We start from the raw sequence: 23,548 nt of genomic DNA, 5'->3' as shown, positions 1-23,548 counted from the left end.
ATTTTCTCCCTTGATCTGGACAGCAGAATCTGTGAATGAATGTTAAAAAAAAAAAAAAAAGACTTCTTCACATTTTTTGTCTTAAATTCTTTTGAATGAGGGAATTTTTAGCTATGAAAATAGAAAGGTATCCAGAATATCAATGCAGAATTTAAGCCTCCAATTGTTAGTTATTTCTGTTGGTGGCATAGAGGAAATACAGTTGGCTCCCTAAAAATAAAGGTTCTCATATGCATGGGATGCATGAGAAATAGCTTGCCTGTGCTTTGGTAAACCTGTCCCGTGCTCAGTCATGGGACTTTCATATGTATGTGCCTACTTCTGATGATTTTGGTGTGTTTGGTAAGATATATATGTCAGTCCCAAATTTCCATGTAGAGAGTTAAATATACTATATAATAGGCCTTCAACTGATATTTTTGAACATCAATATAAAATGCCTTTCTGAGTCATTAGAGCAGAGTCTTAAAGGTAAAAGTTGCATTTACCCATAGGAATTTGTGTGAGATAAGATTAAACAAAGGGGGCTGTATGAAGAAGTTTAAACTTTCTATATTGAAGGATTCACAGTTGAAATGCTTTTTGAAAGGGAGATTTTTTTTTTTTACTCTGTTGTTGTTCATGCTCAGGTTGAAATCACTGAAAGCAACTTGTATGCATATAAAAGACTTGAAGAGGTGCTATAAAGTTTCCAAATAAAAATAGATACTGTTAGGCCTTCTTTATCCACAGGAATAAGGAGGTCATGGCATGCCCTCTTTGGCATATGGAAGGCTAGGTACTCAGCATAAATGTGCCCATCTCCTTAAGAATTTAGAGCATACCCAGTTGTCACCAGGACATGTTTTTAAAGTACTCTGCAGTTAGAGGGAAAAATGTCAGGTCCAATTTCTCCAGTGAATCTGATCCAGGGGCAAGTTTGACTGAATATTATAAGCACAGTAGGATTTTAAAGAATTGTAGACATGAAAGGAAGATTTTAACACAGTAAGAGTAAAACCTCTTACCTTAAATTCAACCTTACAAGGTCTTAACAAAGCAAATGGTACATACCGAAATGCACGGCGGGTCTCTCTAAATAAATGAGAATTGCATACATTTTGCTAACTATGGTTTCTAGGTGAGGTAGATGGTGCAGGCGATTCATTCATTTGCTTTTTCCTTACACATTAGTTGGGAAATATACAGTTATAGGGTTTGGACCCGAAATCCTTGTATAAATTGAATTTTGGATTTTGGAGCTACAGAATCAGACTCAGATCTACTGACACCTGTTTTTTTTTTCACCTATATGCCATTTATCTCCTTGATTTAGATCAAAATTTTAACTGGCAAAAGTCCCTTTCCTGTTAATAAGTTGCTTCTGCTAATCTCATTTTAATAGGTGAATAGATGAGCATCCCTTAGATGTTAGTTTTATTTTTAATTTTTATTTGTTTGCTTATTTTTGGTTGCACAGGGTCTTTGTTGCCGCGTGCGGGCTTTCTCTAGTTGTGGTGCGCAGACTTCTCATCGCGGTGGCTTCTGTCGTGGCGGAGCACAGGCTCTAGGGTGCCCAGGCTTCAGTAATTGCAGTTCCTGGGCTCTAAAGCACAGGCTTTGTAGTTGTGATGCTTGGGTTTGTTGCTCCACGGGCATGTTGCATCAGGGATCGGAACTGTGTCTCTTGCATTGGCAGGCAGATTCTCCACCACTGAGCCACCTGGGAAGCCTTCGATGTTAATTTTAAATGATTATTTGCTGTCAACAGCATCCTGTCACATCTTGCCCACCTGATGAAGTCCTTTTCAACTTCACTCATTTGTCTAAATTAGTGAAGCTGAAAAACTTCTTCCACCCCCGGTATGTTCATTTTCTATTTTGGACTGAGTATGTACTCATATAGTGAACGACTTCATCTCTTTAGTTGGTTACCTTGCTCAATGGTGACCCTTGCAAAGGGTGCCCAGGCCAGACTTTATTTAACTGCTGCTTGCTTGGTCTGAGTACATATTTTACTTTCCTTGGTTTTACTTATTAATCTATCCTTCTTCCCTCACAGGGCCTACAGCCTGGTACACTTCAACTGATACCAAAGAGATCGGCACTTGAAAAGGTCAATTGTGCCCCGCCAGTCTTTAATCCCAATGTGTTCCATTGCCAACAGGCTCTGCCTAACATGCCGATGCCGCAGCCGCAGCCGCAGCCGCCGCCGCAGTTTATTCCTACAGGTGAGAATGGGGCTGGGCCCTGTAAGTTGAGTGGTGTTGTGAATGAATACAGTTTACACCAGCTTTCAAAGAACTTTTATGTGAGGATGGTCAATGGGTATTTTGATTAGAAATAAAACAACACAGTTATGCTCAGTCTGTTTGTATACAGAACAAACTGTTTTCCTGTAATTCCTGAAAATTAATGGTTTTGAAATCAAACTAGGAAACGCTGTCAGCATTTTTCTTTTGAGCATTTCTTAATTTTTGCTTTTCATGTTTGATTCACTTGTTTCAGTCTTAAACTAATTCTTTGACTCTTAGGTATCACTTTCAAAGGCAATGGTCTGCTCTCAAAACAGTTTCTGAGCTTCAGCATTGCAAAAATACGTAGTCTATATGTCTTTGATATGCCAAAGATAGTTATAATAAAACTACCTTTAAATTTAGATTACAGAATAATACAGTATATATATATACACACAATATATATATACAGTATAATACAGTGTGTATTTATATAATACAATATAAAACAGGGAGTTCTAGCCTCTACTCTTAAATCAGTTAATATAAAATATATGGCAGTTTATCACATTTTCCTAATACTTTGCAGCATATTTTATTACCTCCTATATTCAACTATATTTACTAGCATAACAGTTTTGTACAAAATTGAAAAGAAAAATTTAAGTCATAGTCTTTTAAAATAAACACCATATAATAGTATTATATGCCTGGACTTAAAGAAACCCATTGATTCACTGATATATTAATCAGTTAATTAATTTTGAAAGAAGCCATAAAAATCTTAACTTCTGTCCAGTTACTAACCATAATAGTTCTTCATGATACCATTTAAAAACACAATTTTTAGCCCTTTTTGAGCTGGATTTGGCTAATTTAAAACTCGAGATTTATAAGCAAAACTGTCAGAAGAATCCCTTTCCCCTTAATTTATGGCAAAATAAAACCTTGTCAGGTTGAGAGCCCCCCTTGATGAAAATCCTGTTTGCCATATGTTCACAGTCAAGTCCTTGATCACTAGTAGGGGGGACATAACAGTAGATTAGTGCCCTAAGTAGAACTTGCTGGCACCAGCTGCCAGATCTTGGTGCATATTTTGAAAATCATATATGTAATAAATTAAAACTCTCCCTTTCATAGTCAAAATCACTTAGGATATATTAGTCCAAAATAAATATATAACTAATTTAAGTTGAGCTAGTGCCTTTAAAGAAAAAATTAACATTCATTTTTATACCTAAGAATCCAAGAATTACTCTGATCACCTGGGTTTGGGGTCTTAAGCTGTAATTATGAGCATGGGAGATTACTGGATATGCATGTGCTGATTCATTAATATTGCTAAGAATATCATTCTAGTTAAAAATTATTTCTATCAATAAAGCTTTAATAATGAAATATCTCTTTTCTTTACTTTTCACGCTTTTCTGCATGGTGTCCAGGGCCAATACTGTGCATGGCACCCGCTTCAAGTGTTGGTAGGTTTTGTACAAAAATTCTCAACTTTTTCTAATCTGAAAAGAAAAGTGTTTTTTTATTGTGACTATGAAAGAAACAAGCAACTGGATGATATAGCTGAACATTTTCTGAGTATTTAGGTTTTAATATGGTGCTGTCTGTTACATGTTTTTGTGAAATCACAGCAGTCGTACACTCTCAAGTTCTAGTTCATTGCTGCTGTGGTTGAATACTGACCTTGCCATTTCTGTATTTTCACACTAAAAATTGTAGCTAAAATATCTTGAAACATTTCCTTATCTAGCCAGAATGGGCAGTTTTAAGAAACTAAGAAATTGTAAAATATTTAAAATACTTCAAATGTATAATTTGTAAAGTACAACAAAACCATTCCTCCCAAAAAAGGTTACCCAAAAGATCAAAATCATTCAATATTTAGATGTTGCAAAAAAGCAAAACTAGAGCCTTCTGTAGTGTTTTGTAATGCTTTGTATAGTGTTCTAGGATGAAGTGCCATCTGCACAGAAACAAGGCACCACAGAATCATTTCAAAATGACTCTTTGGGGGTATGTGATTTTTTAATAACCAGTAACACAGAGAACCTTTAATTAGCCAGCCATCCACTATGGTAGCCATCTCAAAACCATTCTGTGCATGCATGTGTGCTAAGTCACTCCAGTCATGTCCAACTCTGTGACCCCATAGACTGTAGCCCACCTGTCTCCTCTGTCCATGGGAATTCTCCAGGCAAAAAGACTGGAGTGGGTTGCCGTGCCCTCTTCCAGGGGATCTTTCCCACCCAGGGATCGAATTCATGTCTCTTACATCTACCTGCATTGGCAGGCAGGTTCTTTACCACTAGCGCCACCTAGAAAGAAAACAAGGAAAGCGACTGGTTTGCCTCTCAGAACTCCGGGGGAGTTCACAGCTCCTGTCATTTCCATAGGCACCAGGAACAGACCAGGAGAAAATAGCTCTGTTCCATACAGGGAAGAATTACCCCACCTCACCCCACCATCTCATATCAATCCAGTTCCTTTTATCCTTTTCGAGAGTTTGCAACAGCTTGACCTCCATCTCATTGGTCAGCCAAAGTTGATGCAGAGTCAAGGGGTTTCGATGCACGATACTGGATGTTTGGGGCTGGTGCACTGGGACGACCCAGAGGAATGGTATGAAGAGGGAAGAGGGAGGAGGGTTCAGAATGGGGAACACATGTATACCTGTGGCGGATTCATTTCGATATTTGGCAAAACCAATACAATATTGTAAAGTTTAAAAATAAAATAAAATTAAAAAAAAAAAAGATAAAGCAAAAACCTCAAAATGACAGCCACATAATAGATGCACTCACTGACAGGTGAGGCCACTGTTATTAGTGATGCCCTGTCAGAATTAAAAACATCTCCACTGATACTAACAGAAGCATTATATGCATATGATTAGGAGAACAGACTTTTGCAAGTTCGTGAAATGTGTCTCCATCTACCCATTTTGTGCCTCTGCTCCCTTGTCCTTTTGCCTAAGAGCTTTGTGTAGGAATGCAAACTGCATGCTCCACTGGTACTGCTCCCTGTGCAATTGCTGTGCTCCTAAAGGGGAAACAAGAGTGTTTTTAGAACTCACATGTGCTGCAATAAGGGATGGACTTCCCTGAAGGCTCACATGGTAAAGAATCTGCCTGCAGTGCAGGAGACCCGGGTTCAATCCCTGGATTGGGAAGATCCCCTGGAGGGGAGGGTATGACTACCCACTCCAGTATTCTTGCCTAGAGAATTCCCATGGACTAGAGGAGTCTGGCAGGCTACATACAGTCCATGGGATCACAAACAGTCAGACGTAACTGAATGACGAACACTTTCACTTCACTTTTCACAATAAGGGGTGTTGATAGGTAGAGATAGATGGGCATGAGCAATTATTGCAGAATTTCTGTTAATCACCACTTGGGGTACATTTATGGTTTCTATGACGTTGCATATGTTGATTTTCCTCTCTCTAGGCCATTCACTTTCTCTGTCAACTTTCAGAAAATCTGAATTCAATCGATGTAGATGCAAAGTATTACATATGCCCACTTGCCATTCACACATTAATTCCTTGGTTGGCTTTGCAAAATGAGTTAGAAAAAAAGAAGAGCATCCAAGAAACTTTGAAAATGACATAGAAACTAGAAAAGGCAAAGAGAAATCCGCCTGAAAAAAGTTGTTACTGCTGCTAGTCACTGTCGCTGTACTATTTGCAGTGAAGGCAAGATTTCATTGGATATTTACTATGAAGTTCCCCTTGGAAACTTGGGCTATTTATGAAACAATAAATAAGCAGCCTGAGTAGTTTCATAAGTAGCCCAAGTTTCCAAGGGGTTTGCCACAGATGTGCTTAAAACCTGCACACATAGTCCACTGTATTCTTTTTATATGCTCTCTACCATATACCCACCAAACTATAATCTTTTTGTATGCAAATCAGGTAAGTATATTTATATAAAACTGTCCCTCTGCACCTACACATCTAGTGACAACACTCATGTCTGTCATGAGTTAGTGAACCCAAATACCAATGTACAGTTCCATACTCCCACTGTGAATACACAACCAAGTTACTTTTCTGCTTGACTAGCTATTCATAGAGATAGCCTTGGTAAAAACAGATTTGTCCTAGGCACTCATTGTAACCCCTTCTGAAAATTTGGCCCTTGAAGTCAACTAGAGTGTGATTCTGCTCAAAAACTAACTATTGGTAAATGTTGAGAATGATTCCATTTTCCTTAATGGTAACTATAATTGGCTTTCCCCTTTTCTCTTTTTAAATTTCCCCCCCTTCCATGCTGTGTTGCTTTGCACTGACTGATTGCATGTTGCACCCTGGTGTATTCATCATGATGATGTCACATGGCTTGTTGCTGCGATACCTGCCACGCCCCATTCCATCGTTTATATCATGGTTGCTCCACCCTCTCGTGCGTTGCTTCCATGATTCCTACTGAAAGTGCCCATGATGCACAGTGCTGCACCCACCACTATGTCTGCAGCACCACCACCTGCTACCAGCATTCCCTTCGTTGCAACAGCTCCAGGCAATCAGGTTTGGCCATTTATTTCACCTGTTTGGACCTAGCTAACTACAGTGTGTTGATAAGGCACAGTGTATGCTTTGGGGATTGGTGAGAGATATTAGTCTTTCCTAAGCCATTCTTAGATTTAGAATTTTTCTTTTTCTGTATATTCTAGACAGGTGTTCCTGCTTTGCTACACATCCTGAGATGAATCAGCAGAATAGGCTCTTTTAATTGGTTACAGGTGTTACTCAATAGATTATATATACAGTTGTTGCTACTACACCAATCCTCAAATACATATACTAATTGTTTTTAATGTTTCCTCATTGGTTGAGAACAGAATTTACTTTACTACCATTTCTAGTTATTGCATTTGAACTTTTGCTTAGTACTATCATCACCTTTGTCTTCAGGTCTACTGGAAAGAAAGATAACACGTTTCTTTCCAAGGCACAGATATGCTTATCATGACCCAGTGATTACATCAGAAATTCCTTCTTATACATTAGATGTGTTTGTCATGTTTTAATTTTCATTTGCTTGAGGTTGTTACAGGCAGAGTCACAAGCAAATGATGAATTTGGGGGAAGTCTTGAAATTGTAAGGAGATACTTAAAATAATTATTGTGTAATATGATGGGCATTTCACCTTATTAAAATGGTAACCACGCTTTAAGACTTTAAGTCCACTGCTGTTTTAAGTACAAGTTTGATAACCCTATAGGACACAGAGCATTAATTCATTGGGGAAACAAACCACATTCTAACCTGTGCTTTGCAACATTAACTATTACTGGATATGGTTAATATGTCTACATTTTTCTATGAAATTGATTATGGTTTTTGATTACCATGTCCAAGCAGTGAACAAAATAAATGGAATTCTCTCAAGAAACTGTTTTAATCTAAAATCTTTTTTACTACTATAGATACCCCCATTATCAGTAGATGAACTGAATAACAGCATGTTTGTTACACAGATGTAGAAGTTCCCAGTAGAACAGTAAGTTTCTTTAAGTATTAATGTAATATTTGTAGGTTATATCTTTTATCTACGCAGTTGCATTTGCTAAAGAGTTTGGTAAATATTTTCATTAATAGACATTGCTTATCATTTTAGAGCTCAATTTAAGCATTCTAAATTTTCCACCTTGAATTGTGGAGAGCAAATATGCGATTTTTTAATATGAAAATGACAGCTGGTATTGTATTTTCCAAATGAGCTTATAAATTCCTAAATGTTTTCCCATTATTAAAGGGGTATGACTGGTTAGCCAAAGACACAGATCGCTTCTGAATTTTAATCTTTTAACATTTTTCTAGCTTTTTTTTTTTCAATTGAAATAAAGCTAGGTAATTTTGTCACAATTTGATTAAGATGATTATCTTAAAGATAGTAAGCAATATACTTCTCCTGAGACATTAAAGAGCGCTTCCACATTCTGCCACTTTGTGTTGCTTCCCATGTAAGTCTAGCAGATTTGCTCCAGCTGTTTTCAATTTTCAGCGACTTAATTTAGTAATTTAATCATTATTTTCATTCAAATCATGACACCTTTTTTTGTGGTTTTTGTTGCTGTCTTCAGAGTTTCCCCCCTTCATCTTTGATTTCCTATGCTTGGTCCAGAGCCTGGTCCAACGCCCTTAAACTGAGCAGTCCTTCACTTGGAACGTGTGACTTTGGAAGTCACTTAAGACTCTGAGGCATCTTAATTGATTATAGGGAGTTACTAAAAAGAAAATACACTGGTTCTGAATTGCATCCATTAGTCAGTGAAAGCTTGAAGTTTTCATCATGGGAGTGTCTGACTTGGTTGAAGGAGGCAACAGTGCCGGTCTCTTGATGGACTGGTTCCCCAGAAGCTAACTAGCATTTGTTTCTTGCTGAGGACGTGCAGGCCCAGAACACTGATGGTTCTGGACAGAGCATATAGATAACTGTACAGTACACACACAGGTCCCTTTAATCATAAGGAATGTTCTAAAAAGACATCTTTGCATATACAGAATAACTGAAGTAGCTGTATATTGTAGTCATTTTCAGAGGTATCGTTTGTTATAGTGGCAACTTGGGAATAGCACCAAATGTGAGAATAATAGGTTTTATAAACATTTGCCTGATTTTCATGGACTGCTTCACATCAAGGTAAACAAAAGTGGTCAAATACAGTTAAGTTTCCAACAGAACATGTTTGGGAATAGTGATTCCTTTTTGCTTGATTCCACGAGAAAAGTTAGATTTGGCACACCATAATCATTGCAACATGTAACACATGTTGATCATTTTTCCAGAATGCAAAAATGTAATCTTGTAAAATACTGTGTACCCAGAATTCACACTTAGGCCATTCCTGTGTAGGTCCAAAACATTCAGATAAAATAAAAGTTTGTTTAATACTTGCATATTTCAAAATGGAATCAAATATATTTTCTCAATATATGCTTGTTGGAGGAAGCGAATGGATGGGTGGATGTTCATCAAAAAGTTTTGGCATTGTGCAGATAATACCTTAAACAGTTGAGTGCTTCTCTGATAACTTAAGGGCAACTGTCTACATTGGCATTCAGCGAGAACCATGGACTGTCATGGTATGTGACTCCTTAGTAAACATTCCCAACAGTTCAGTTTTCACAGATGTAGACTATGAAATTCAGGATGGGGAATATCTTGGCATATGGTTCACACACAGAACTAGAACAAAAACCAAATATCCTGACTCCTACCTCTATAACCATCCGATATTTCTCACTCTTTTTTTTTCCATTTCAGTTGAAATTCTGAACAACAGAGTTACAGATTACCAGAATCTCTCCGTGAGGACCTCCACATGGCCTTTCTATATTCATTCACGTATGTCCTCTTCTACCAACACAACAATAAGCGTGGTGCAGTCAATATATTAAAACAAACATGCCAACCAGCAAATTCAGAGAAAAAATAAGGCATTAAACAAAGGAGATGTTAAAACACAAATGGAAAACGAATAACTACCATCTGTCTATCTTATTTGAATGATTACGTAAAACAGCATAACGTTTTGTAATTTATCACGTGTTTCTCTGTGATTGCCCAGTAACTGTTATGCTGAGTGAATCTCGACAGTGGACTCTTGGCTTATTGTGCATTCTTGGTGGATAAATGTTCCTCTGTTTTGAAGTGTTAACCTTACCAGTTTGTTTACACAGTAGTCTATTGGGCTCATTCAGAATGTAACACATATGTCCAGTACCATTTTCCTCATTATTGTATCATATTGGATTGTTGTGTGTTGTGTTAGGTTTTTACATAGTATATAGTGTTTTACTGTAATGTGTGATGTTTGATTTTAACTAAAATGTTATCAATGGGAAACAGAAACACATGTGCTTGAAAAACATGACAGGTTAATATTGATATACTCTCTCTTTAGAATATTTCTGTAGGTTTCTTGAGGCAGACATTTACAAGGCCTCTCTTTTGAGTATGTCTAAAACCTGTCCATAAACATGCATGTATATAATTTGTACCTGTAGATCTGACTTTGTATAGTACAGTCAACGTTACTAGATTTTTTTGTGAGAGAGGAAAATTACCTGAAAATAGCCGGGAACGTCTTAAAACATTAACCTGAATTTCACTTCTTAAGTAGCTTGCAAAAGCTACTTAAGGTAAATTCTGGATTTACCTTTAAATGGTTTTCTCAGCATTTAGACTCTAAATTGTGTAAAGTGCCCATTACAGTTTTTGTGGCTCAAGAATCCTGTCTTCTAGGCTGAGTGTCTAAAACTGAGCGATTTGTAATCTTCAGCTGAAAAAGTGGTTCTTGGAAGCTTAAAGGTATTTTAATTACAGGTTATAAATTAAACAGAGAGAGGAGGGGCGTGGAGATAGTTTTTACATTTTGGAGGAAGTGTGTAAAAACCATTGCAATGTAACCTTTGATACAAGTGCCATTTTCCAAATGGAAATGGCTCATGCTCTTTACACTACTCTTTGAATAACAAGGAAGATGCAATCTGGAAAAGTCAGTCAGGGTGAAGGAAAATTGGTTCCAAGTGAGGCCTTTCCTCCCCAAATGGACAGTCTTTTCTGTTGATCACAGTTGGAGACTGAGTATAGGTTTGGAGAAATGGCGGGGCTAGGGAGGGAGGGAGCCGCTTGAAATTACTCTGCGATTCATTTAAACTTTCTCGGAAGGACACAGTTGTCTTTAGTGTCAGTTCAACTGAGTTTTCCATTTTGTTAAAACATTTCAGTGAAGGAGCAAGCACCTGGGATATATGTTATTAATACATTTTCGCCTTCCCAAACTTTATTAGCAACAGAATCTCTCATATCACAACCAAGCCTCTTTTTTGTTTCTTTGGATTTCTTTTTTTATATGTTTTGAAAATTGTAAGAGTTTGTAACACCCTTTAGGTGAAATGGAGTGGCTGTACTCCACAGAACTGACCTGAATTCACACTACTAATACTTTTGAAATAATTGAATAGCCAAGTAGAAGAGTAATTAATTCCTATGATATGTCACATACCTCCTCCACCCCACTCAGTTATTAAAGTTACTATTATTAATCAGTGGTAGAACCACGTGATAATTTGCATCGGTTTAGATAGATTTAGTATTTTCTAGTAAATATATGTTCCCTCACTGGAAAGTATAAAGTCATCAAATTTGTTGTATGTCCCAAGTTTACTATTCTCCTTCATGAAAATGACAAGCCAAGGGAACATCAGGTTTTGGATACCTCAAGCCAGACAGTAGTATTTGAAGCACAGACCAATGGAACTGGCAAAAACCTTTTCACCGCCAGGGCATGTGACTTGTCCAGGACTGCCTAGCTACTTGGTAGAAGTTGGACCCAGAAATATCTCCAGACCCCTGGTTGTTCCTCCATTTCATGTTGTCTGTGCTTCAGAACATTTGAGACTCCAGCCCCAAGCAGATCAATTTGGCTCAGAATTACAAAAGAGCAAAATTAGCTCTTCAGTGGCTGATATCCTGTTGATCTTAATTATCAATTCGAATCAAGATCATCAGTGATTTCTAAGTGATCTTGCTTGCATCTGCTAACAGCATTGTCTGGAGTTAGAGAACAGGAGGCGTGTTGACTTTTACCTACTGGTCCTTTGAACCACTTAATTTCTATTTCCCAAAATCTTCACTCTGCACTCTAGCAATGTTACTTGTGTTTGGAGCTGAGTTTTATAAAACCTGTCCTCGGGCCTCTCCAGAAGGGCAGATTTGATCGAGGAAGGATGTACCTGAGCTACTCTAGATGTATTCCTTAAAAGAGACAGAGACATCTTCAGTGTGATAGACAGTTTTTTGGGTCATTTGACGTTTTGATACAGCATACTGTCTCATTTTTTAAACTTCTGACAAAGATGTACATGAACAATAAAGCTAGACTACAGCTGTTTGCGTGTTGCCTTAAGCACTGGAAGACATGAATAGTGATGTGTTTTTGAGTAAGAGGTTCGGTGAGAGTTATTCAGGGTAGTGGTATTTTTGGTGCCACAATTTTTTTATATTGTTGGCATTTTAAAAGTTGCTTTGTGAGTGAATTTAGAGAAAGAAAACTCAAAGCACTAAGGTTCTGATGTGAAAGAATTTTGACAAAAAATGCAATATTAAGATAGCACTCTTTAGTTGTGCAATGACTTATTCAAATGATCTTTATTCAAGAAAAGACAAGTCATAGACTATAAAGTTCTGGTGAAAAAGAGAAGTCACAAAACTAATCAGTGACTCTAAATGACAATTAGTAGATTAAGTGTATATATGTAAAATTCTAATCACTTGTGATTCTTAGTTAACATTTTATAAGCTTTGTAGTTTACAAGGGCCTCTTTTTTATTTATCCAAAATTATTATTTTTGTCCCCTTCTCTCAGTCTCTTTCAAAAACACACAAGTGTGCTGCAACTTGGAAAATAATCTAAATGTTTAAGAGGGTTTTAGTAATGTCAAATTTCTAAAAGCACTATGTGACCGTAACATACGTACGTTTTAAAGAGGGATTAAAATTACATTTAAATGGATTCATAAAATCGCTATGTAAAGTATAGTATTTGCTTTTGCAGTTGGAGCATGATTCCTCAGCTAGCTGTTGCATTTCATTTCACTTGTCTAGAGTCTTTAATTTGTAGTTAATTGAAATGTGTAAAGCCATCTTCTGCCTACTCCATCAATCTTCTCCATCCATTCCTGAACACACTGAAGCACTTTGATCTTGCCGTAAGTGTTGTCCTATACCACTAGGCTGTGTTCACTAATGGGCAGCCTCAGCTCACCAGCTTTCCAATTTGGGCAAAGCAAGTACCTCCTCCCTACCATCAGCAGGAACCAAATAAAAATGAATCATTACAGCATGAATCTCTTTTTCATGATATGACCAAGAAGCACAGTGAGGTCCGATTAAGGACAACATTGGCATTAAATTTTGTTAAATAACGTATAGGGAAGGCCCATGTGCTACTTGGAACGTTATTTCAGCCTTCTGCTACTCCTTTAGAGAGTTTATGAGGATGCTCTTAGATGAAATGCAGCCACAGGTTTTCAGGTTATTTCAGTCTGTAGGGTAGGCTGTGATGCACAGAATGAATAGAAACTGGAATCTTCTTTCTTTGAATCTCTTCTGCATTTCACACATGTTTAAATAGAAATAGGTACATATGATTTTCCAATTCTGTTGAATAGATTTAGGAAGATGGTGGCCTCACTTTTTACTTTATCAGTGCCTGGCAAAGGCAATAGAATAAACACTAGGTAACAGAGTATCACAACTTTTTTTTGCAAGTTTAACTGATAGCACCTAATCCAACTGTAAATATAATTACAAATAAGGTTCTGAGCACCAACTCACTAATTGGTGCCATGTTTTCCTTTTTCTTGCTTTTAAGGTTTTTATTTTGTTCCTTTTTCATATCTTTAAGTAGTTCATGAATTTAATTTTGAAGGAGAGTTAGAGAAAATTTTAAGATTTTACTATGTGTATTCAACCCACCTAGATAGATCTTCAACTGACACTGAAGCAAGGTGTAGAGTCTAGTTCATGACTATTTCTTACAGTTCACAATTTAAGAACAAAGTTAACTTTATATACAAATAATAATTTTAACTAATTATATTTAGTTGTTGCTTCAGCAACAAACCTACAACATGGCTACCTTTAGACATTTTTGTGTGTGTGAAAATTTTACTTGTAAAACTGTGGCTTTTTTGACAGTGTAGCATGTAGCAGATACAACTCAAAGCGCAGATATAGATATGGTTGATTTTTCTTTTTAATCCCAAAGTTCCCTGTGAAAACTGAATTTGCGTCCTTCTGTGACTTTTTGAGCAAAAAGTTTACAACATGTGGATTCTAGAATCAGGCTTTAGAGCTGATAGAATTTGTTGTGTGGATAGGGTTATTCCACAGTATTTAGACACAATTGTATTCATAATACGTCCTGATCTCTTCTTATAACCTTATTCAAAATTACTCAAGTGGCATAGCTGTAGCTACAAAAATTTTCTTACTCAAATCTATCCAAAGGAGGGTTAAAGAATGACAAAAGCGCAGATTACATTCATTCACATTGGTGAACTCATTCATACAGATACTGTGGAATGACCCCATAACAGTGTTGAAGAGACGTATGCTGCAGTTAACTGATGGTCTCAGTTAGGGTGCGAATGTGTGAGACACACCTTTTTTGCACTTATGTACATAGTTCATGAAAGCGACCCTTGGAGTTTGTTTTTTTTTTTAATATAAGAAGTCTGTGATAATAGTGGAAAAGTTAGTAAGAGAGAGTTATTTCTAAGACTTTGAGAAGAAGGTGTTTTTTTTCCTATAAGACTTAACTAAAGCATGATGTTGCTTTCCTGTTGTGGAGGCTTTCTAGTTCGCTACGGCTCACCATAAGACAAGACTGGTGGCAGGTAACAGGTCAGCTTCAGCCAGTGGCACTAAACAAAAGTTCAGGTACTTCACCTTTTAGCAAGATCGCCAGCAAAGATTGTTTTGTGAATTAATCCTCAAACACACACACACAACCCCAGGCAGGTTTGTGGTGCTAAGGTCTTCTTTTTTCAGTGGTTACAAGCAGTGAGGTACCTTGTAAGCTGCAAGATGGGTATTCCGATTCTGATCCAATTAGATTTCATCTTTCACAGGAAATGATCAATTGAGATATATCGGTTACATCAATTAATATATGTTTATGTGACAATCAAATTGTTAACCCTGACCACTATTTCCCCTTCAAGATCCAGAAGCCAAAACCAAATTGCAACTATTGAAAGATATAATTTAACAGTGAAGTATGGCCAGCACAGAGCATTTGATCCCCTCCAACAAAGGGAAAAAAATGTTCCTGACATAATTTTATATTTACTTTATACCTGTTCAGTGGAAGATATTTTCTGACTTAGCTTTAGCAGATTAGACAGTGCTTCACTGTGCCACTTCAGCCTCCTACTCTTTTAGCGAAACAGAAGAGAACAAGCCAAAATCTTACATATTAATACATTGGAGCCAGAAAAGAATGTCAGACCATCTCTTTCAGCTCCCACGTGACCTACAAATCACCATTTATCTTTTTGTTGCCTCCAGGCAATGAGGCTTAGAAAAAGGTCAAGATTAGAAAGGTTTAAGGATAGATCACCTTAAGGACTTTGAGCCCTTCCCATCTTGAGACCTGTTGCCCTTGCCCTGGAAAAGGAGCCCATCTTGGGGTTGACAGAGTTGGTGTTAGTATTGTTACTGATCTTGATAGTTCACTTACAGAGACATGAAAATAAGCCAAAGCCAGAAAGCAATCCAAGCCTTACAGTTGCCCAATAGCTCAGGGCCAGTTGGTCAGAAATTTGTTTTTTTCCCCCGCTTCAATCCATGATCACTTACAGCTAACAGTCTGACCATCTGATCAGCATTTCCGTTGATGTCAAATGTAAGCATTCATTCATTTTGTAGTTACCAGCAACGTATTTTCCCAGCTTAACCCATGTTCTTGTGTTAATATTTCCTTGTGAAAATATAAGCCACATGAATATATTTTCATAAGGTCAATAGAAATATAGTAAGATTTTAAGTTAGGCAGAGTCAACTATAAAATAGTAAGAGTGAACCTAGAAGCATCACAAAAGATATTCAGTTCATTGACGGCATGTTGTACGTACTGACAGCCACTGGGTCACATTCTTTGGAGCTTAAACACAGTGCTGTCTATTAAGTAAGTAAAATTAGAGGATGAAAGGACCTCTATTAAACCCAGAAAAGGATTTAGTTTCATTAATTCAGTTTGCACCGCCTACACTTCTTCCCTGGAAGAGAACTACCCATCAACACCCCAAAGCAGGATTATCCCAGAGGCATTTTCTCTTTAACCATCCTCAATTATAGCATATTTAGGAAATGTATCACTGTGAAATAAATCAAGCTACATCGTATTACTTTAGTTGTTTTAAGAAAAAACCTCTATAAAATAACCCAACTTTAAGCAGTCCTCTTTCCTCCCACACAACCTAAGCATTTATCTGTCATAGAACTGCATGATTACAAAGCTTTATTTCTGTATACAGATGCTATTTGTTAATGATGGAAACCAAATTATTTTGTTGCTGTGTCTTTTGTCTCTAGCAGTTGAGAGAATTATTATGACTATTACATCATTGGATTTGAGGGTTGCCATTGTCAAAATCAATTTCCTTTTATTACTGTAGTTGCATTAATTATTAGAAAATGAACCATTCGTTACATGCACCAAAATTACAATAATTTAAATAAGACTTTTAAAAGATCCTCCTAAATATATTCTTTTTTAAGATGCTAACTATGCATTCATATAACAACAGTCCAGTATAATGTAGAAAATGGAAGCACATATTTTGGACAGAAAAATGCCAATTTACATACAATATGAAAATTATTAACCCTGTGCAACAATTACAGATTTAAATAATGGTCATAATATTTAATAAGTATAAACTGTTCCCATAATATTTTGCCTCCAAAATGCAATAGCTCATTTCCTCAACTGCTATCAGTAGGTCAGATGCTTTGATTTTTTTGTTTTTGTTTTTCCAAGTTATAGTGCTATACTGCTTGTTTGTGTTTAGAAGTGTGCATTATGCAATTCATTTTAGTATGCTATTTCCATGTTGTTTATTTTTTGTTCTTTTAATAAAACGTTTAAATTTCCTGGTTTTGTCTTTTTTTATGAATCCATATTCACACATTAGGAGTTCACCTAAAAGCTATTTGTCTTCTAGTATATTAATCTTAATATTTAGTAATTCTAATGTAAAATTTGATTTGGTTTAATGCTATATTTCATACATAGAATAAATTTATTTCTAAATATATACCTTCAGTATTTTGAATTATATAGCTAATACATCCAGTGTATTATATTATTCTTATAATATTGAGGTCACTACCACAAGAAAGACACACTTATATTTTAGCAAAAGAATGCTAAACATTGTGAGATAATGCTCACTGGTTTCTATTGTGCTTCCCAAATTCTGAGGCATATTCTAAGATACATTATTATTAGGAGTTTGTATTTTCCTGTTATTGATTTCTATCCTTTATCTTGAGTGTCATGATATGAATGAAACCAGTGTCATTCATTTTATTCTTTTCAAGATGGGCATCACTGGTTTCACAACACCAGGATGCATGACTTTCCTTTTAAATGTTTTCTCTCACTTCAAATTGGCTTTCTCCAACCAATGGCACAGGAATGAAAGGATAATCAATTTTGTTCTTTAAGGAAAGCAAAATGTAACTTGGTAACACTTCATTTAGTCAGATTTCTAAATACTTAAAACACTAATCAGGAACTTCTCCACTGTCCAGTAGTCGGCTTATAGAAAACTGAGGTGAAGAGACTTTGGATAAGAGGTTGTGACAGAGTGAAAAAGCCCCTGATGCTGGGAAAGATTGAAGGCAAAAGGAGAAGGGGGTGGCAGAGGATGAGATGGTTAGATAGCATCACTGACTCAATGGACATGAACTTAAGCAAACTCCAGGAGATAGTGGAGAACAGGGAAGCCTGGGATGCTGTAGTCCATGGGGTCGCAGAGAGTCGGACACGACTGAGCAACTGAACAACAAAGTATTATTCACATATCTAGGACAATGAAAAGGGCCAGAAAGGAGGCTGCATTCTTGTCCAGTATCAGTTGAGTCATACAGAGCTACTAGCTTCCTGGCCCCTTGTGCCCTGCTAGACTATTTCTCGGTGTGGTTCCCACTGCGGCATTTCTTGATAAGCTGACTTTGAGCCCTTTGATGTGTTTGATATGTTTCTGTGACTGATAATTCCACACTAAAACCAGTTCAGTATATAGACATTTACAAGAGGTCTTTGGCCTCTAAATAATTCAGCTAATGTCTCTCTCTTTGAAGCTGCTGAATGATAACAGCAAGAATTCAGGGCAGGCATTCTCGACCATCATCAAAATGGAGTTTCTACCAGGCAGAGGGAAGTTGACCCAGGGGCAAAACCAGGTGTTAACCGAGTTTACCTTGGCATTTGCCGACCATTTCCACAACATCCTTTTAAGTCCCTCCTTTTCTCATCCCCTGGCCTTCCAGAAGCCCCAAGATAGCAACTTATCAGGCCTGCTTCCCCAGACAGATAATGGGTTTTTTTTTTCCATTAGAACTTTCCTATTGGTTATCTCAGGCTATGGAGAGCAGCTCATCACTGAGATCTAAGAGACAAATCACACTAAGGTGTTAGCAGCCGTGCTTAATGTGCGGCCCCTCCTGGGAGTGTTTATATTTTAAAAGGCATGACTCTGGTGGTCAAGTATCAGAGGCCACATGCACGCATGAGGGAGAAACGCTTTACTGACGCAAAACTCTGGGCACTTGAATCACAACATTTAACCAGCAACCAAATTGCTATGGATGGGCGGTACAGCCACTCACTACCTCAAGAAGGCCAAAAAAGGCAGACTCCTGTAATTTTCTCATGGTCAGGAAAGTTCTGATATAATAATGAGTCTAAAATACTGACTTGATACTGAATATCCCCAAATTCCACAGACCTGAATCCACCCTCATGGTCCACTTTGGTAGTAAAGAGCATAACAGAGTGATGGGCCTTACAAGTGATGACATTTCTGGAGTAGCCTCATGCCTGTACTTGTTAATCTCCAACAGATGGATGCACATACTTGGCCTTTTTACTTGACGCTTTCCTGTACTAGAAGTGTCCGTTTAACCGAGCCCTCCCAGATTTTTCTCTCAGTGTCTGGACTCTCTGTCAACAGGAGGACAGTAGGAGTCTGGGGAACAAAAGCCAACAGCTCCACTGATAGAAAGGATAGCCACCCTGACAGAAGGGTGAGGTTTGTGAGAGGAACAGGAGATTTGATTTCTGTCCTCTCAAACAGATGCTCCATTCCAAAGTGCATGCTGAAACCTGGATAAGAAGGAAGTTCTGGTCAGCCCAGCATTTTTCTGTTTTTCGTGTTAACAGTGCAGTGCAGAGGCAGGCAGGACACCTGGGCAAAACAGATGCAAGAAAAGCAAAGAGTTTTGCTTTTTCACCCTATAAGTGAGGTTTCACCCTATAAGTGATTTAGCACACTGCCCAGCATGTATGTCTGAGTGCAAAGAGAAAATTTGGTGGAAAATCATAGAATAACTGGATGCATAGCAGTAAGCAGTAGTAACAGCACCTGTTAAAGCAGATAGCCTGTTCATGAGCTGGACCTGAGAATGCAGAAGGAACCTGAGGTATCTCTGCATTCACCATGCTTGTAGAGACATTATGGCTACAGGAAATGATGGTCAACCCATGGAAAATCAAGAAGTGGGTGGGGATTGAGACTTTGCCTTTTGCCTTCGTGACCTGAAGAGGTGAATAATTCTTTGAGGAAACTGGTAGTTAAGGGAGAATCATATGTGTATTAATTATATATATATATATGTATATATATAGTAAGTGGTTATTGCTGTGCCTTTGTTAACTGTTTAATAAATGTATATGGAGTTCATTCACAGTGTTTTGACTCTTCTCAATTTCTGTTTACAAAGTCCCAGGTGAAAGAAATCCATTTAATGGGTTGTTTTAATAGGAAAGCCTGAACTCACAAGAATCCAAGGAATCAATGGTGACGATCAGTAGGCTTCCCAGTAGGGGTTGCCAATAAATGAGGCATCTGAACTAACCGGCACACCTCAGTGTGGCTGGTTTACAGGACCTCCCTGAATATCAAGCAAGTGTTTATCATAAACTGAGCACCAGCCAATGGTAGACATCCCTGCAATATAAGCAAGCCCCTTCTCCTGATGGAAATCACCAGAGATAGTCTAGAATCTGAAGATCAAGAGCCACTGGGTGGAGGCTGTGGGGCCAGAGGAGCTCCCAAACCATAGAGGAAAAACAGCCAAGGAGCGTCAGACATGCAGCTACATTCACTATTGTCCACTACTCTCTATATCCTGGAATGCAGATATTGGTAGGGGGCTTAGGGAAAGGTCCGTCCAAGAATAGTCTTTGGGTGATATACACTAAGATCATGTCCACATGCAGTGCTATGTCACTAGATGCTTTTCCCTTCCAACCCACCACATACACTACTGCCAGTCATTTTTCTGAGGTAGAACACTACTTCATTTCCCGGATTAGTTCTTCCATAGCTCCTTCCTGTCTGTAGAATAACACTAATCTGCTCACATAGCCCACTTGTGCTCTGGCCTTAGGCTCGCCCTCTCACTTCCTGTCTCACCCACGTTCTGTAACCTGTACACTCCAAACAAGCCAAACCCCTGGGGAAAGTGAAAGTGAAGTCGCTTGGTTGTGTCCGACTCTTTGCGACCCCATGGAATCCACCAGGCTCCTCCATCAGTAGGATGTTCCAGGCAAGAATACTGGAGTGAGTTGCCATTTCCTTCTCCAGGGGATCCTCCCAACCCAGGGATCAAACCCAGGTCTCCCAGATTGCAGGCAGACTTACAAGCTGAGCCACCAGGGAATCCCCAGACCCCTGGTGGGGAAATCGAAAAAAGTGAGATCTTCCAACCCCCAAATCCTCTCCACAAAAATAGTCATGAAGGAAAACATGTTTATTATTGAATAAACATTAAAGCAGAATGGGATGAGCATCAGAGGCAACCCACTATGTGACTGCAGAGACAGAAAGGAATCTTGCCCCTCTTTTGCGGTCAAACAGATAGAACCAATGCCATACGTGTGTTTTCAGGATACACCATAACTAGTCCTCAATTAAGAGCACTTGTGGTCATTCAGACTCCGTCCTAGCTTTCTCATCTACTGGGGAGACCACCTATGTTGACTGTATCGCTTGGAGAAACAAACTTAACGTATCTTTACCACAGGAGATAGTTTTGCAAATTGGAGCAAGGTGCTCAGAGAAGTTAGACTCCTAAACTCCTACAGCAATTGAGAGATGGGGCTATACTTCGCTTGATATTTGCATTTCAAAGAAAAAGTTCCCAGGTCCTCCAAGTAATATTCCAGAGCTGTGAGACCTTTGAGAGGCTTCTTTAGCCATTTAAAAGACTTACATTCATTTGAAAGGGACAGGAAATGAAATTTGAAACACATGGGAGAAGTGGGGAGCGTTTCCTCCCTTATTCTCAACCAGGAGAATTAAGGGTCTCATTTTTAATCTGCATTTGCCTTACACCACTCACTGTTTCACACAGGCACCCCATTGGTTCCCATATCTTTGTGCTATTTTTCTATTTGGAAGACCTTCTCCTCTTCTTTCTCCCCTTCTTTGCACTCATTATTCAAGGTATGTATTAACTGTCGCCTCTTCCTTGAGGTCTTCTTTGGCCTTGCTAGATATTGAGATGCGGCTACTACAGATGGGCCCTGACCTACAATTTTTCGATTTTGCAAAGCCAGTCAGCTGGGTGATCACGGGAGTAAACATCCAAAACACAACCATTCTGTTTTTCAGCTTTAGCACAGGATTCAAGAAATTACATGAGACAGTTCACACTTTATTGTAAAATAAGTTTTGTGTTAGGTAAATGGGCCCAACTGCTGGCTAATATAAGTGTTCTGAACACATTTACCAATCTCAGTTCCTTTCAGTTCAGTCACTCAGTCGTGTCTGACTCTTTGCAACCCCATGGACTGCAGCACGCCAGGCGTCCTTGTCCATCACCAACTCCTGAATTTACTCAAACTCATGTCCATTGAGTCGGTGATGCCATCCAACCATCTCATCCTCTGTCGTCCCCTTCTCCTCCCGCCTTCAATCTTTCCCAGCATCAGGGTCTTTTCAAATGAGTCAGTCCTTCACATGAGGTGGCCAAAGTATTGAAGCTTCAGCTTCAGCATCAGTCCTTCCAATGAACACCCAGGGCTGATTTCCTTTAGGATGGACTGGTTGGATCTCCTTGCAGTCCAAGGGACTCCTAAGAGTCTTCTCCAACACCACAGTTCAAAAGCATCAATTTTCTGGCACTCAGCTTTCTTTATAGTCCAACTCTCACATCCATACATGACTATTGGAAAAGCCATAGCTCTGACTAGATGGACCTTTGCTGACAAAGTAATGTCTTTGCTTTTTAATATGCTGTCTAGGTTGGTCATAACTTTTCTTCCAAGGAGCAAGCACCTTTTAATTTCATGGCTGCAGTCACCATCTGCAGTGATTTTGGAGCCAAAAAAAAAAATAAAGTTTGTCACTGTTTCCACTGTTTCTCCATCTATTTGCCATGAAGTGATGGGACCAGATGCCATGATCTTTGTTTTCTGAATGTTGAGTTTTAAGCCAACTTTTTCACTCTCCTCTTTCACTTTCATCAAGAGGCTCTTTAGTTCTTCTTCGCTTTCTGCCATAAGGATGGTGTCATCTGCGTATCTGAGGTTATTGATATTTCTCCTTGCAATCTTGATTCCAGCTTGTGCTTCATCCAGCCCAGCGTTTCTCATGATGTACTCTGCATATAAGTTAAATAAACAGGGTGACAGTATACAGCCTTGACGTACTCCTTTCCCTATTTGGAACCAGTCTGTTGTTCCATGTCCAGTTCTAATGGTTGCTTCTTGACCTACATACAGATTTCTCAAGAGGCAAGTCAGGTGGTCTGGTATTCCCATCTCTTTAAGAATTTTCCACAGTTTGTTGTGATCCACTTTCTTTCACATGCTAGTAACTGCTTCTAATGGTTGCTTAGGCAAAGGCTTCAGCATAGTCAATAGAGCCGAAGTAGATGTTCTTCCGGAACTCTCTTGCTTTTTTGATGATCCAGTGGATGTTGGCAATTGGATCTCTGGTTCCTCTGCCTTTTCTAAATCAAGCCGAACATCTGGAAGTTCATGGTTCACGTACTGTTGTAGCCTGGCTTGGATAATTTTGAGCATTACTTTACTAGCATGTCGGAGAAGGCAATGGCACCCCACTCCAGGACTCTTGCCTGGAAAATCCCATGGGCGGAGGAGCCTGGTAGGCTGCAGTCTGTGGGGTCGCGAAGGTTGGACACGACTGAAGCAACTTAGCAGCAGCAGTTACTAGCATGTGAAAGAAAGTGAAAGTGAAGTCTTTCAGTTGTGTCTGACTCTTTGCAACCCCATGGACTGTAGCCCACCAGGCTCCTCTGTCCATGGGATTTTCCAGACAAGAGTACTGGAGTGGGTAGCCATTTCCTTCTCCAGGAGATCTTCCTGACGCAGGGATCAAACCCGGGTCTCCCACCAGGGAAGTCCACTAGCATGTGAGATGAGTGCAACTGTGCAGTAGTTTGAGCATTCTTTGGCATTGCCTTTCTTTGGGATTGGAATGGAAACTGACCTTTTTCAGCCCAGTGGCCACTGCTGAGTTTTCCAAATTTGCTGGCATATT

At 38.6% G+C, this 23,548-nt stretch overlaps 2 protein-coding genes across 14 annotated transcripts in view; one reads left to right on the top strand and one right to left on the bottom strand.

Moving 5' to 3' along the window:
• MBNL3 (muscleblind like splicing regulator 3) overlaps nucleotides 1–16,904 on the top strand; it is a 120,818-nt gene extending 103,914 nt beyond the window's left edge. For 7 of the 12 annotated variants that reach the window (XM_055564768.1, XM_055564767.1, XM_055564769.1 and 4 more), the window contains 5 exons: nucleotides 2,042–2,210; nucleotides 3,659–3,694; nucleotides 6,665–6,759; nucleotides 7,663–7,736; nucleotides 9,504–16,904. In XM_055564768.1, coding sequence (XP_055420743.1) covers nucleotides 2,042–2,210; nucleotides 3,659–3,694; nucleotides 6,665–6,759; nucleotides 7,663–7,719 — 357 coding nt within the window. In that variant the 3' untranslated portion in view covers nucleotides 7,720–7,736; nucleotides 9,504–16,904. The remainder of the gene's footprint in view (nucleotides 1–2,041; nucleotides 2,211–3,658; nucleotides 3,695–6,664; nucleotides 6,760–7,662; nucleotides 7,737–9,503) is intronic. The other 5 variants (XM_055564773.1, XM_055564774.1, XM_055564771.1 and 2 more) reach the window with 5 other exon arrangements.
• The window catches only part of LOC129639639 (chromatin accessibility complex protein 1-like), a 131,935-nt gene continuing 109,837 nt past the window's right edge, over nucleotides 1,451–23,548 (bottom strand). For both annotated transcript variants that reach the window (XR_008708521.1, XR_008708523.1), the window contains exons 3-4: nucleotides 4,393–4,543; nucleotides 1,451–1,711 (exon numbers count right to left, since the gene is read on the bottom strand). The gene's annotated coding sequence lies outside the window, so the exon portion shown is untranslated. The remainder of the gene's footprint in view (nucleotides 1,712–4,392; nucleotides 4,544–23,548) is intronic.

This window comes from Bubalus kerabau, chromosome X (assembly GCF_029407905.1).
Source record: "Bubalus kerabau isolate K-KA32 ecotype Philippines breed swamp buffalo chromosome X, PCC_UOA_SB_1v2, whole genome shotgun sequence".
NCBI classification, from domain to species: Eukaryota; Metazoa; Chordata; class Mammalia; order Artiodactyla; family Bovidae; genus Bubalus; species Bubalus kerabau.
Note: the sequence above shows the minus strand (reverse complement) of the source record. Positions and strands in the feature narration are given on the sequence as shown.